General features: G+C 43.0%; 8 protein-coding genes across 8 annotated transcripts; 2 read left to right on the forward strand and 6 right to left on the reverse strand.

Annotated features, from left to right (window-relative positions):
- Window positions 1-1,156: 1,156 nt before the first annotated feature.
- Bfra_001422 (uncharacterized protein) lies at window positions 1,157-1,794 on the reverse strand (the record flags this gene model as incomplete). The annotated part of the gene is made up of 2 exons (XM_037331853.1): window positions 1,157-1,503; window positions 1,557-1,794. 2 exons carry the CDS (start codon window positions 1,792-1,794, stop codon window positions 1,157-1,159), a joined length of 585 nt encoding a protein of 194 aa, XP_037196007.1.
- A 78-nt stretch (window positions 1,795-1,872) lies between these two features.
- Bfra_001423 (uncharacterized protein) lies at window positions 1,873-2,381 on the reverse strand (the record flags this gene model as incomplete). The annotated part of the gene is made up of 3 exons (XM_037331854.1): window positions 1,873-1,893; window positions 2,031-2,152; window positions 2,345-2,381. The coding sequence occupies 3 exons, from the start codon at window positions 2,379-2,381 to the stop codon at window positions 1,873-1,875; spliced, it is 180 nt and encodes a 59-aa protein (XP_037196008.1).
- Window positions 2,382-3,408: 1,027 nt separating this feature from the next.
- On the reverse strand, window positions 3,409-4,075 carry Bfra_001424 (uncharacterized protein; the record flags this gene model as incomplete). The annotated part of the gene is made up of 2 exons (XM_037331855.1): window positions 3,409-3,577; window positions 3,648-4,075. 2 exons carry the CDS (start codon window positions 4,073-4,075, stop codon window positions 3,409-3,411), a joined length of 597 nt encoding a protein of 198 aa, XP_037196009.1.
- A 228-nt stretch (window positions 4,076-4,303) lies between these two features.
- Window positions 4,304-5,554, reverse strand: Bfra_001425 (putative hd domain-containing protein; the record flags this gene model as incomplete). The annotated part of the gene is made up of 1 exon (XM_037331856.1): window positions 4,304-5,554. One exon carries the CDS (start codon window positions 5,552-5,554, stop codon window positions 4,304-4,306), a length of 1,251 nt encoding a protein of 416 aa, XP_037196010.1.
- A 554-nt stretch (window positions 5,555-6,108) lies between these two features.
- Bfra_001426 (uncharacterized protein) lies at window positions 6,109-7,359 on the forward strand (the record flags this gene model as incomplete). Its single annotated transcript, XM_037331857.1, has 4 exons — window positions 6,109-6,266; window positions 6,313-6,340; window positions 6,391-6,793; window positions 6,848-7,359. 4 exons carry the CDS (start codon window positions 6,109-6,111, stop codon window positions 7,357-7,359), a joined length of 1,101 nt encoding a protein of 366 aa, XP_037196011.1.
- A 1,213-nt stretch (window positions 7,360-8,572) lies between these two features.
- Window positions 8,573-9,693, reverse strand: Bfra_001427 (putative trna 2 -phosphotransferase 1 protein; the record flags this gene model as incomplete). The annotated part of the gene is made up of 2 exons (XM_037331858.1): window positions 8,573-9,292; window positions 9,397-9,693. 2 exons carry the CDS (start codon window positions 9,691-9,693, stop codon window positions 8,573-8,575), a joined length of 1,017 nt encoding a protein of 338 aa, XP_037196012.1.
- A 1,330-nt stretch (window positions 9,694-11,023) lies between these two features.
- Window positions 11,024-12,289, reverse strand: Bfra_001428 (putative mitochondrial inner membrane metallopeptidase oma1 protein; the record flags this gene model as incomplete). Its single annotated transcript, XM_037331859.1, has 4 exons — window positions 11,024-11,155; window positions 11,205-11,537; window positions 11,596-11,684; window positions 11,743-12,289. The coding sequence occupies 4 exons, from the start codon at window positions 12,287-12,289 to the stop codon at window positions 11,024-11,026; spliced, it is 1,101 nt and encodes a 366-aa protein (XP_037196013.1).
- A 761-nt stretch (window positions 12,290-13,050) lies between these two features.
- Window positions 13,051-14,481, forward strand: Bfra_001429 (putative kelch domain-containing protein; the record flags this gene model as incomplete). The annotated part of the gene is made up of 2 exons (XM_037331860.1): window positions 13,051-14,014; window positions 14,105-14,481. 2 exons carry the CDS (start codon window positions 13,051-13,053, stop codon window positions 14,479-14,481), a joined length of 1,341 nt encoding a protein of 446 aa, XP_037196014.1.
- Between the last annotated feature and the right edge of the window lie 294 nt (window positions 14,482-14,775).

The following is a 14,775-nucleotide window of genomic DNA, read 5'->3' on the forward strand; positions in this document are numbered from 1 at the left end:
ATCAGAAACACAGATAACCTATACAATCCTAACAGACACACACACAGAGCAACACTTTCACAAACCAAAATAATCTCATCAGATACGCAGCAAAACATCTCGGATATAGAATATCTACTCTTCCAAACTCCAAGTTACTCATTCTCCAAGCGATAATTTTTTTATATCTTTCACCTCTCGATACACAAGAGCATTCTTCGCTCTACATCATCTCAGCTCAACTCAACTCATCTCATGCCTGGAATATCCTCGGTAATACAGCCCAATACATACATATACATACATACATACATACATACACTTCCATCACCCACTCACCCTACAAGCCTACCCTACCTACCCATCCACCACTCCAAGCAAACCCCTATTTCTTATTTCTTATTTCTTATTCCATATTCCTTATCCCTTACTCCTCATATCCTATATCCCATATCCCATATCCCATTCCATTCCATTCCATCTGCAGGTACCACCACGCACCCGAGTCATGGCCACACCCACCCCAATCAAAAAACCCGTGTGCTATGTTCCTCCAATCCTATCCACAACCCACGGTCCCAGCGTTCCTGTACTAAACCACATCTTAGCTCGCATCTAACAAAATAAACTTAAAAACCCGCTCCCTCTAGCCCGCGCACCAACAAATTGGTCCCCGCCGAGCCCGCTTGGCACATTCTCGATTTACTTTTTGTGAAAGGAACTTTCCACGTCAAGTGGTGAAGTGCCGATGCGAAGGGTAGGTACCCTAGGTACCCCTAAGGATCTACATAGAGATTTTCAAGCTTGCGAGATTTTTTGACGTGATACGATTTGAGTTTATCTCACAGTTATGTATTGAGGAGATTTGATTCGTTGTGATTGAATTTAATTTGATTCGATTGATATCATTATGTCTTAAGCTAAATATTGCTGAAGTGATTGAACAACAATAATGCATCGTTCATTAGTAAAGTATTTTGATAATAGGTCCAGCAACCCAGCTTTTTTCTTCTCCTCTCTCCCCTCTCCCCTACCAAGCAAAGTTGTGTAAAGAATCGAAAGACATTATTTATCTTGATATATCCATAATCCCCAACCCCCATCTCAATGATCCCATTCCAGTCTAATTACATGTAGAATTTTGTCGTATCGTGATATCTCATGCGAGCCAGAATGCTTACAAAGCGAAAGCGGCCAAGAAACCAGCTCCAACAATAGCTCCGGCAGCATTGACTCTGCTTCCTGCTGCAGTAGAAACCGTGGCGGGAGCAGAAGAAGCAGAAGAAGCGGCAGAAGAGAGAGCAGAGGAAGCGGATGATAGAACTGAAGATACGCTTGAAGAAGCTGCGCTAGTGGCGCTAGCAATAGAGCTACCTGCGGAGGAAATGTTGCTGACTGCAGATGAAGAAGCTGAATCGGTTGAAGATGAAGATGATGCTTGGGTGGAAGAGGCGGCGGCTGAGGAGCCTGATGAACCGGCAGCTGCTTGGAGAACACAGATTTCGGTTGTGATTTTTTGAGTGGCTGTTAAATTTGTTAGGATATGCTATGATTGTATGAAAAATTTGAAGACTTACTCAAAGTATCAGAGGCAGAGCATCCAGCTGCGATACATGGAGTGGCAGCTTTGGTGATAGCATCTTTAGCATCACCGCATTGGCATGCAAAATCGGTAATACTACATCCAGCACCACTGGAAGCTGTTGACAAGCAGGCAAGGGCACAAGATGGGAGTTGTGCCACTTCACTAGCGATGCTCTGGGAGTAAGCCACTGAGGCAAGGAGGGCAGAAACGGCAGCGAATGTGAATTGCATGTTTGCGTTGATGATTGCTTTCGAAACAAGAAATGTGTTATTGAAGAAAAGTGGTATGGAGATAAAGATTGAAGTTTCTTAATGTGCAATGTAACTTTGCTGTAGAAGCAAAAGAGAAGGGGACCAGCTTTATCTTATAGGTTCAACGAGGGTATGTAATTACCTGCAGATGGTTACTTTTTAGTGTTGTAGTCCGAGCGGAGTTCTGTGCACAAATGGCATCGATGAGCACTTACTCGGGAACCAGTAATCTGAGTGATTTTATTGATCTTCCTCGGACTCAATACAGAAAAGAGGTCTAACACCGTTGATACGTCGGGTGGCGGAAAGCTATTCCCTGCAGCAAAATTTGCCGTGCCTAAGAGGTACTAAGTAGTAAGTACTCGAGTAATAAGTTGTAAATTGTAAATTGTAACATGCAATCCAGTCTTCAAATGGCATCTGGTAGCGTGATAGATCTTTTTGGACATACATTTCATTCCACGCGATTGATAAGAATTTGACTATTAAACGAATTAGGCAAATAGCAATGCATCTACTTACTACCTACCTAGTAATTGCAACTTTGCATCTCCTTGGGTAGACATACTTGTTCTACTCTTTCTCCAGCCTTTTCCTTTTCCTTTTCCTTTATCAATTTCAATTACCTTAATATATCGACAGTTGTGTAATGTGTGCTTTAATCATCGGAGAACACTACCCCAATTATTACCCCGGACAGGCTGGAACCCCAGAAAAAGGAATTACGGTAAAAAGGGAACTAGGTTCTCATATCAGAGATAGCATCATAAACCAGTAGATCATCCGAAAGAGACAAAATAATCCTTGACCAATAAAGCAAGCATGACCGTTCAACCCTTGATATTTGTCTAACCCTTGCTTCCCGATAAAAACATTATCCCCATTGATCGTTGAATTGCGAGTCATCTCGACTTGCCCCAATCAGAACTTGGCTAAATGGTTTGCTCAACTGCAAAAAGAATAATCCACCAGGGATTACTCGCACGCACCTGGATCTGACCAGGTATCAAATGCAAATACATTGCACATGAAATATTCTGCATGCCGAGGTGGACATACATACTTATCAGCCTTGCTTGAAAACGTTAGAATTTGGATAAATCGCTGCATTAGATTGGTGCGTTGTTGAATTGATGCATGAGGGGAAATGAAAGTAACCACGGGAAAAGAATATACTCGCAAAAGAAAGATATTTCCTTGGAAAGAACCCTGGGTCGAAGAGATAATCGAGATGATTAATATATTGATGTCAAAAAACAAAGTCTGATGAATTACAAAAAGATTCCGAGGTGCAATTGAACATGTGGAGGTATCGACGTTTGAGAATCCCGATGGACAAAAACTCTAATTGATAAGTGAGACATGTACAAATTGTCTTTTTGACGTTTGATTGCGGGGTAATTGAAGCCATATCCACCAAGACCTCCACTAAAGCTTCGTGTCTTCACAGTGATGTACGGAGTAGAAGAGAGTGAAAAGACTTTACTTTATTTTGACAACATGCGCACTGAGGGAATAGCTTCTTGTCAGGGATCATTGTCGGAGTAAATTCCAATCTCAGCAATGTGGATACTGGCAGGATTTGTATACGAACTATCTCATGCGTGACTTCTTTGACTCCAATGATGGAAGGAGCATCCGAAGATTGCACACGCTACCAACCGAGATACTTCTTCGCTCAGAGATCCATCGTTCCCGGGAACATTGTCTTGGTCTGAAAGATCGTGTTCCCACACCAATTCCCCAGAAAATCATCTTAACCCTGAGCACGACAGTTAATGGGTACGTCAAGGAACCACGTCGCGTCCTTCCATCAATGGTCAAGTACAGACTTTTTCGTGTAAGATTTGAAAAGCAAGTATCTACTTTGAGCGGTCCTTAATCTCGCCTCGCTCATGTCGACTACTCCACTTAGCCTGGCAAAGTTTCCTGCCGTCAACTCCTCTCCTCTTCCTCCGGCATGGAAAGCGAATCCCTTGAATAACTTCCAGACAATTTGTAACCACATTTCGTCGACAAGCACATCAGGAATTGTTGCCCATGGGGACCAGATGACTGCAGGTCTATTGAATGCATCGTGGGCAATTGATACGAGAAACTGAAGTGACTTGTTGCAATCCAGCCAATGCGGTATGTGTGAAAATAGAAAGGAGAAGGCAATGATGGAGAAAGTACGGTCGACAAAGCGACACGAGCGAAGTGACGATATGGGAAGGTGACTGAGTATATGCTTGAGCAGCTCCGGGGCCAGGCTATCCATCTTCAATGGTATGAGTAGAACAGGAATTCGTAGGAATCTGGGTGGAAATTGCAAGGAGCCATTGTATTATGGATATAGACATTGAATACAGACACCTTGATGGGAAGCAAATGAGGCCAATACTAATGAAGAAAATGGACTTAAGCTCATTGTACTGTAGATCCAACCATTTTTCTTCGCATCAAAAAGTTGTTTTCCCAGTACCCATCAAGGTTTGTAGAATCAAGGTTAGGATTGAGGTCGCAGTAAACCTTCAGCTTCCTGTTGTTCCTCTTCCCACCAGTCCTTGAACGTTGCCAATCTTTTGGTTCTTTCTTCCGCCATTCGTTTGCCTGGAGCTGTCTTCATCATTTCGCCTAGTTTCTCCAGTTTGTCTTCAAAATGCTGAATGGTCTCTCCCATATCCCTCGCACCTTTTGCTCCGCCAAATGTGAATGTTCTTCCAATTCCGATTGCGCCTGCAGTAAAACAACAATTTAGTTTCATCTTCTTATCATTCAATTTCTGGGATGCAGCCTTACCGATAGCATCGAGCCGGTCAGCATCTTGGACTACAGCCAGCTCAGGATATTTCTCGATCATGCCCCTCACTGATGCCATATCCTTGATTTCACTCGAATACGAAACTCCGAGAACGATTCTCTGCACTTTGACGGCCAGCTTTTCGTCGGCCCCAAAACTTAACAGTGTTGATAGCACCAAAGTATTTGGATCCTGTCCGGGCAAGAGATACTTCTTGTCGCCTACATCATGCAAAAGTGCCGCCAGAGTGACAACCTGTAGATCTAAATCCGGGCCGCCTATCCTCTCTGCCTTAAGCTCCTTGTATATCCTATGCGCCAACCCAACAACGCGTCGAATGTGGTTGAAGTCGTGAGATCCATCATATGCGCTCATATATTTCTCGACAAAAGCTGTAACTTGCACAATTAGACCAGCATTTTGTGCCATCTTAGGTTTGGTATTGTTTGGGTTCGGTGTAATTGTGGAAGGTAGATGAGACGATGGACTATGGATAACTGCGGGGCCTTCTGAGTATTCGCGAAATTCAGAATAACGAGACCTTCGTCGCATACCGAGCTTTTGTCGTAAGCGCCCCAAATTCGATCTTTTTATTTCGAACCCTTCGGAAATCAAAGCTTGAGTAATTTGGTCATCATTGAGGTTTGAATTATAATGATAGGTTAAACGATCTTGGAGAGCTTGAGGGATGGGTCCACGATTTCTTTTGCGAATGTTCCATGCTGCCAAACTTCGAGACACTTTACGTTCAGAGACATCTAGACCCAATTCTCGATTGAGCTTTCTTGTAATGTCGATGATAGGAGTATTTTCTTCCGCGAAAAGTTTGACTATAAGATCTTTGTATGGTTCCAAACTCACGCCAGGAGGACGACCAGGTTTTCGAGATGTGGAATTGATTTCTGGGGTACCATTGTGTTGTTCTAGAAGTTCTTCAGGACTTAGAGTTGGAGGCATAATGAGAAGGGTTGATTGAATTTTGACGACAAGGTCTTATGAAAATCAAACCTATTTTGGCGGATGGTGTGATGATTCTTTTTCGGTCACCGTATTATATCTATCACAGGATAATCGAAACCTCTTCTACAATGCAACACACACCCTCGAGATGTCTACACCAAGTACAATAAAGATGAATATTGTCATCGTTGCTCCTTCATGAGAAATACAGCATGTTTCCAACCATTTATCCCCAAGTTCCCAAGGCACACATCGGTCACAAAACAAAAGGTTCCTTGATATGTTCCAAATGTCAATGATTTGCTATCTGCTATCTGCTATTACAAATAACTCAAACTACTAACTTAACCTTACTATTAATTATGACCGGCTTTTGCTGAATACGATGTCGAACTCAAACTTGCCTCGGGATGAAGGGAGCTACTAGGTACTTCCCCGCCCCCGCTCTATCAACAGACCGGTAAATTGGAAGCTCGAGGTATGAAACCTCGTGAACTTGAGATCTTTCTTCACCTACAAAGAGGGTTCAAGACCATAATTACTACTTGAAAATGTCAGACATGCAATCCAAAGTAAACAGCCGGCTCACACAAGTCACTGACTTCTTAACCGGCAACAAGACTGCCACGACTATTCCATTCGACCCTAATTCCACCAAGTTTCCCAATAGAAAGGATGTTCCACGAAGAGAGGATGCACCCGAAGGAGCGTAAGTAGCATGTACGGTTTCCAAAAGCTCAACTAACGTCTAAAAGTGCGTGGGTTTGGGGACCTGATGATTATGTACGTAATTCTAACATTGTAACTTTCAATATCGTTAAACGATTACATAGATAGGGAGATTAAATCTTCTCACACCAGCTCGAGTTACCGCCGCATCCAATGAAATCCAAAGCGGGGAGATCGTTCCATTGAACCTTCCTTTGAACGTACCAGGAGTACCAGCTTTTGGTCGAGAACCATTTGAGCACAGCATCAAAGAACTAGCCCCTGGATTGGCTTATGATGATGTATATTCATTGAATACACAATCAGGTACACAATGGGATGGTTTTAGGCATATTGCACACATGCCCACAGGCAACTTTTACAATGGGACCAAAGAGAAGGATATAATTGGAGCTGAGAAGGATGATAACAAATGTGGAATCCATCATTGGGCTGAGCATGGGATAGCTGGTCGCGGTATCTTGATTGACTACTGGACTTATGCAAAGGAGAACGGAATTGTCTATGGTAATCAATCGCCACCAAATCTGTATCATTTCGTTGTCTGACGCAGATATATAGATCCATTTGACTATCACACTATATCCTACGCTGAATTGCAAGCTGCCGGGAAAGCCCAAGGCATCGATATCCGCCCCGCTTCTCAAGGCGGAAATATTCAAATCGGAGATCTGCTCTTCGTTCGTTCGGGTTTCGTATCTACATACCACAGCAAATCACCAGAAGCACGAAAAGCCGCTGCTCTCAGACCACACGGAATCGGACCTGATGACGGTCAGAGGTGGGCTGGTCTCAAACAAGATGAGGATATGCTTGATTGGCTACATGATTGTTACTTTTCAGCTGTAGCAGGTGATGCGCCTGCTTTTGAGGCTTGGCCATCTCAAGAGCATTATATGTTGCATGAATATATACTTGCCATGTGGGGTATGCCTCTAGGAGAAATGTTTGACTTGGAGAAGTTGGCAAAGACGTGTAGAGAGAAAGGAAGGTGGAGCTTCTTTGTTACTAGTGCTCCGAATCATTGTCAAGGAGGTGTCTCCAGTCATGGAAACGCAATTGCTATATTTTGAGTTTTGGCGCAAGCGAAACTCATCTGTATATCTTCGTCATTCCTTTTTGGGGGGTGTTTCATCACATTGTCATAAATTGCTCAATACATATTTTTATTCTTTCAGTAAATATATTCAATGAATTCTTTACCTCCTGCCCTTGAACCGAATCAGAGCTATCAAATTCAATAACTATCTCATCTAGTAGCCCCAATGATATTCGAAAATTCAAACTGCAAATTTGCCAAGAAAGATCAATCAGCAGAATATTGTGCGCATACCAAGTATATCTTTAAAATGCCAATCATCTTCTAAATCCATCAACAGCTTAGATATCCCCCCTCTCCCCCCAGCAAACGTCCTCGCATCAAAATTTCATCTCCTACCTCCTTGCTCCCCAACTCAACTCCACTCATCTCAATAACTCAGAGCAAATACTCACTAATCATCGTCTACACACACACCAACCTCTCTCCACCTCACACTCACTGTTCAAAGATCCCGATTCAAGTCTCCAAGTATCGATAAATACAATCTACGTATTCGAGATTGCGACTCTCATCCTCATCAATACCACCTCTGTACATTCCCTTTAGCTATCTAGCCTACCTTCTATTCTCTCATCTCTATTTTTGCGGGCGCTGCTTGTCTTATTGGCAACAGACTCTGGAGGACTGAGATTCGCTGTGTTGAAGAAACATTATCTAAAAAGCTTGCGCTGAAGATAATTGATGGTGCGACATATCTTCGAATCTTTTATAGTATGCTCCTCCTCCTCCTTCTTATTCTCCTTCTTATCCTACCCCTATTTTTAGGACACGAATGTAATGGCATTTGCAAGACTAAAGACGTTCAGAAATTGGAGACTACTTAGAGTGTTCACGATTGTGATGTTAGTTTGATGAGAGATGAGACAGTGATGAATGAGAATAGAGAATTGATTGATCAAGTTAATAGGTTGTGAGAAGCTATCGTAATCTTTGCCCGTATGATCACCACCTTTTGCGATTGGAGGCAAATACACATAGATTATTCATATGTAGACAAACTGGACGAGTTGATTCAAGCTATCACTTGCCCTTGGGCAAAATTTGAACACTAATAAAACTATAATCAAGACACCACTGCAAAAATCCATATTCGTGTATTCGTGTATCCCATTCTATCTCCCCATCCAAACTAACAACTAACACCATCCCCGCATCCCATCCCAAACCTTCCGAAACAAAAGAAACTAACCTTCACTCGACTCTGCTTCATCCTCACTCCTCTCCTTCATTTCCTTATTCCAAGTATTTCCCTTCCCCCTCCCTCCCTTCTTCCCCTTAACACCCTTTCCCCTCAATCCAACCGGAACCTCTTTTTTCACCGTTCCATTCTCAAACAATACCCCAATATCTGCTCGTCTCGCAATAACCTTCTTCCACACACTTTTGCTAATAATACCTTCACCATCTCCCTCGCTTAATATCCCCCCATTACCGTTTTTGTACCATTTAATCTCGGGGTGAGATTCAAGAGTTGATTTGAGAGAGATGTAGATGGATACATCAGCATCATCTTTACTAGTGGACGAAGAGGTTCGAGCCTCGGTACCATCAGAGGAGACAAAGATACTAGAAAATGCTAGATGAGCTTGCCCGCCTGCTTTTTTGATACCCCCGGAAGCGAGAATGAGGGGATAGTTTGCGTACGAGGTTTCGTAAACGACGAGGTCGGGTAGATCTGCGGTTGCGGCGCTGAGAAGTTGAAGCGAAATAGAGGATGTATTAGTTAAGGCGTTGGTTGTGGGAGTAGAAGAAGTGTCGAGACGAATGAGGTAGTTGGATGGAGATTCTGACTCGATCACAGATGAGGAAATTGATTTCATGGTGAACCGGGATTTTGCAGAGGGAGACTGAACGATGTTTTGAAGTTCCGAGAGACCGAGATCAAAGGAATTGAGATCATCGAGCTATGAAGCTATTAGATAATTTGATGCTTGGAAAATGACGCATTTGTCGGACAAGCAGATTGAGAGGTCGCAAAAGGACTATATCCCGAGTCATTTGTACTTACAACTTTCTCACAATTGAACCAGCCCTCAGAATCAGCGATAAGCTTCTCTGAATTCTCTCCCTGTTCCAGGTCTTGTTCTACTGAACGCTTGAGAAGCTTGATTAGGGCTCGAGTGACAGTAGAGTCGCGTTCTGCAATAATGCTGTAGCCTCTCTGACGAGTCTTCTTATTGTTGGATATACTTCCTCCATGTTTACCTCTACCATGTCTAGATTGATTGTTGGACATGGGAGAGGGAGCCATGATCTCTCTATCAAGAGCCATGGCTAAAAGTGGTTGCATGATAGCAGCTGTCATTGTGCTGTTTTGAATGAATGACTGAAAAAGAATTGGTATATGTAAGAATTGTAGACACTAGGAAGAACAAAAAGCTGAGAGAATGGTGGTACAACTTTTTGAGGGAAGGAAATACAGTGAGATATAAGAGATGTAGACTCACGGTAACACAGCTTACATGTCCCCAACCAGGGAATATAATTATGATCATGTCGTATTGATTCGCCAAGCACTCAACGTTTCAGTCGCGGGCCATCGGGCCATGGCATCTATCCTCTACATCACTTGTAACGAGTGATATACATTATATGGCGGGGGCGGGACTTGCAATAATCCAAAAACTGATTGAAAGGGTAACCGCGGGGTGGTATATAGCGGTGTGGACCCAATATATGTAACCTCAAAGTGGTTGACCACTCTGAAGGAGACACCCACCCCGCAATAGAATGCACGCAATACCTCATGCGATCATCTGGGTCCAATTGTTCATAAGGCTTGAAGCGGTGTGGATCGCTGGCGTGCACGTGATCTAGCGGCTGCAGCGCAACTCGAGACTCTTTTGCGATAGCGGAACGTATTGCCTTTTAGAAAGTCGATCCTAGACGTGATACTCTCTAGGAAGGATGGAAATCCCGAATATCGAATCCCCGAAATATAATCATAAACTGAAAACACTCACATTCCAAAGACTTTATAATTACATACATATCCATTACAAATATAAATGTTATAAAACGTTTGTTGGATTCGAAGCTTATAGGCTCGTTTATTCTAATTTCAATCCGAAATAATGATTGCCTTGGTTGATTTTGAATATTGAAAAGAGTTTATATGTTCGGTGTCCCGCTAGAGATACTATACGAGGCATACATTTCAGTCACTCCGCGGCACTAGCTCAGCGGAGAAAGAAGTAGCACGTTCTGTTATCTAACTCAGTACTAGTTGTGCCACTTTTGAATGTGAAATCAGAGCGTCTCATCAAGAGACTTCATGTTTGGGAACACTAGTTGATTAAACCCGGATAATGAAGTATAAAACGGGCTGACCACAAGCAAGTCAAAATGTGAATGGTGCTCTAGTAGGGCATTATCTGTATTGATGGATTACAATAGGTGTCCGATATAGCTGCGCAGTTTTATTCACCAATTCTCTGTTGCGGTGTGAAGTGCAGTAGAAAAATAGACTTACTAGCATGAATCTATTAATATTGGAGTAGAGTAAATCCTGTTTCGTGCCCAAACTATTCACACACTGGCAGCTGAACTCCCCGCGCTTTCCGACCTATCCCATTACTTTCAAGGAACTCCCTTTTTTGTAAGTACTCATACAGGTGCACATATGATGATCATACTTATGACCAAAGCTCGCCATATGAATTTCGAAAGCTGTTGAAATGATTCTTAGTAGGCGCACATCCACTCTCGTCTCTTGCGGCCTCCGCTTTGGACATCCATTCTTGCATTTGTGTTATTCGATTGTTATTCTGGTGTGGGTCAGTCCTACTATTCTCAACCAAGTATCAAAGCACCTACCGATGGATGAGTTGAAAACCACTCAGGTGGTGCATTCTTCTCTGCGGCCTGCATCCTCTCCCATACGCCTACTGCTGCGTGAGGATCATAACAGCTCTTTGCCATGACCATCAGTCCAATATGATCAGCTTCTGTTTCCTGGTTTCTTGATGCCGGTAAGTTCATGCCAAATTCAAGTGCGAGAGCTCCTAATATTTCACCTAAACCTCCAGTATATCCTGTGGCATCTAGGAATCGAAATAATATACGCAAGGGCATATAAAATACCGCGGTTTTGCTCATTGTTTCTCCCGAATGATTTGCGATATTATGAGCAATTTCATGACCGAGAATCTGCAAGATTGGTAAGTTAGTGAATGTCAATAAAAGAAAGTTCGGGAGGAAATTATACTGTAGCAAGGCCGTCATCTGTTTTAGCAATCGGCAATATTCCTGTAAAGACAAACACTTTGCCTCCAGGTATAACAAAGGCATTCATTTCTGTGGAAGGTAGGGTAAGCTAATCAATATCTAAAATAAGTATTCGATTCCTATTCACCTTGAGACTCTATCACATTTACTTCCCAATTTACGTTGTCGATGCCACTCGCAGGTATTAGTCGACTCATAACTCTCTGTACCATCTGAGTCCTCTTATCCCAATCGGGAAGAATATGGTTGTGGTACTGTCGCAATATCTGTTCATACATCATCTGCCCTTCTGCTTCCATATCCTGATGACTATATATATTGAACCGCCTTCTTCCCGAAACCGGCACATCCTCGATATTGCTAGCATAAACCAATATACCACTACCAGCTAATAGGACTATGAATGAGTGTAAAGCAGGATGTTTGGTGAAGTTTCTGATATGTTGCTCGGTCAAGAGAGGGCGTGCATTTCGAGCTTCATTAGGATCAAATCTGTAGTATCTCTGCCTGCGGTTTTGGTAGCATCGTGAATGAGGTGGATTGATAGATGGATGTGTCCATCTTGGTAGCTTGTATTGGGTGACAGACAACGGCTGTAAGAGAGGGGTAGTGTTAGGAGAATGTGCGATCGCGTTGCGAAGCGGTAAACCTCGCAAGATAGATCTGGATATCATCTCTCGTCTTTTATCCTATTGAAGAACGACAGCAATAATGGTATGAGGCAGCGAAGTTGAAGAAAATTTGGGTTTGAATGGGCGATGCGAATGTATTCCTTGTGAGCATTACTTGAATTAGGTAGTCACCCCCAGCGTCATTCCAGCTGATAAGGAAAATGATAGCAATTCTGATGTGATGTAACGAACATGTGCATATAGAGAGAGAAGTCAATCAATCATTCCTCAGGCATGAGTTATGTAGACTCCAGACTTGACGTTCTCGACGTTGTCTGAGATATGCGCCATTCCGTAGGTAGGTATTTCATAGACAAGAATCCCTTTAGAAAATGTAGAGATTTTTAAAAAACGATTGTCTCCTACTATGTACTGTGTAAGTATATGTAGGCGGGCTGGCGGGTAAACTACTGGTAACTCGTAAGTTGATCAGGGGCCAAAGAAGCTAAAGAGCAGAGCTACCCCACTACCGCGCAATGAACAACACCCTAGAGCTCTTTTCACCCTTTTACCACTGACGTATCCCCCCGTATCCCCCTCAGATCTCGAACCACTTTCCTTGGCGGATTGTCCCTTTGAATACCGGTGAATGGATTTGCTTTTCAGGTTCTGTTGCTATCCATTTCAAGATTGTAAGTCTTTGGCATAAATAACATAAGCCTTCAAATTACATTATTCTCTTTTCATCTGTCTTGATCCAAAGTTCCCGTTACACTTTACCAAGAGCTACTTTACATTCTACTTGATCTCAATCTACATTCAAAATGATGGAAATTAGTGCAACGGCTGCAAAGATCACTCACGGTCTCTTCCAGAATACACATCCCCTCAAAGCAAAATGGAATCGCATTAATGGAGTTGAGCTCCCAAGATCATCTCATAGTGTCTCGGTCGTCGCAGGTCGAGCATATATCTTCGGAGGTGAAATCGATCCACGCGAACCAGTCGACAATGATATGCATGTCATCATCCTTCCTTCTGGCACAGTCACCAGCGCCGACTATCGAACTATTGCTGCCAAGCCTACACATAATGGTGGTGAGGTTCCAGAAAAGAGAGTAGGACATACAGCAGGAGTCATCGGAGAACGAATTTTTATCTTTGGTGGAAGAGGTGGCCCAGAGATGAAACCTCTTGAAGAAAACGGCAGAGTTTGGGTCTACGATACTAGGACAGATAAATGGTCTTTCTTAGATCCAGCTCCTGGCACGCCATTCCCAGCTGCGCGATCTTACCATACGAGTGTTGCTATCGAAAAACCTGAGCCATCAAATATGAAGAGTGCAGACTTCGATCAGGCTATTGATGAAACTAAAATTGGCACAATTGCAGAAGGTGCCCAGACAGACGAGGAGCAAGGTGGTCATGGAACATTCTTCATCCACGCAGGATGCCCAGTCTCTGGACGAACAAATGATCTCTGGGCATTTGATGTTCGAAGTCGTACATGGAAGGAATTTCCTTCTGCTCCAGGGAAACCCAGAGGTGGCACATCACTCGCAGTTTCAAAGCAGAGGATCTACCGATATGGCGGTTTCAATGGCGAGGGTGAGGAAGGTGGCTATCTTGACATTTTAGAATTGGCTCTTCAAACTTTCAACGACAAATCTGGTTCGGGAGAGTTGGGAATCACTCCGAAAGGAGATTGGGAAACTTTGAACTTTGAAGAGGAGAGCATGAAATACCCCGGCAATAGAAGTGTGGCCGGCATGCATACCATCAATACTGGTAAGTTTCAACTTTATGTAACCTATTTCTGGCTACGTTGGGACGCAGTCCGTTTGTAACTTTCATAGAATGAAAGCTAACAATTTTTAGGTATGGGCAGAGAATATTTGATTCTCTTACTTGGTGAGAAAGATCCAAGTAGCGAAGGTCATGCTGGGGCTGGCAGGTTCTGGAGTGATGTTTGGGCATTTCAATGTCCTCCCCAAGGCATGACTGCGGCAAGTTTTAAGGATGCTACCTGGCAAGCACTAGGTCGACAAACTGGTGAAGGTCTTTGGAGTCAAATAGTTGTTTCGGACTCTGAGGGCGTCGAAGGTGATGACGTTAGAAAGCTTGTTCCTGGCGAGCGTGGATGGTTTGCAAGTTCGTCAATGAGCGATGTTGACTTCAGAGGTATTCTCTTGTGGGGTGGTCTGAATGGAAAGAATGAACGTGAAGACAATGGATGGATCTTAACAATTGAATGAAAGCATAGCGATGAGAGAACTCAGGGCGTTTGGAAACGGAGACAGCTTTACTTAAAATACCATAAATAATGAATATCAATGAAATAAAATGACATGCCTTGACCAGACGAATTCCACCGTTGTTCGAAGCAGCTCACGTAAAATGATGTGATAAACATCGTGGGATATTCGAACACTGATATTTCGATAACACACCAACATACCTTGAAGTGATAGGCAATTGATCAGAAATAAACTCGTCAATAGTGAAGATTACTATATCCATACCCAGTAGAATTCAACAAGAGATTCTAT

Source organism: Botrytis fragariae (assembly GCF_013461495.1).
Source record: "Botrytis fragariae strain BVB16 chromosome Unknown tig00000006, whole genome shotgun sequence".
In the NCBI taxonomy this organism is placed as follows: Eukaryota; Fungi; Ascomycota; class Leotiomycetes; order Helotiales; family Sclerotiniaceae; genus Botrytis; species Botrytis fragariae.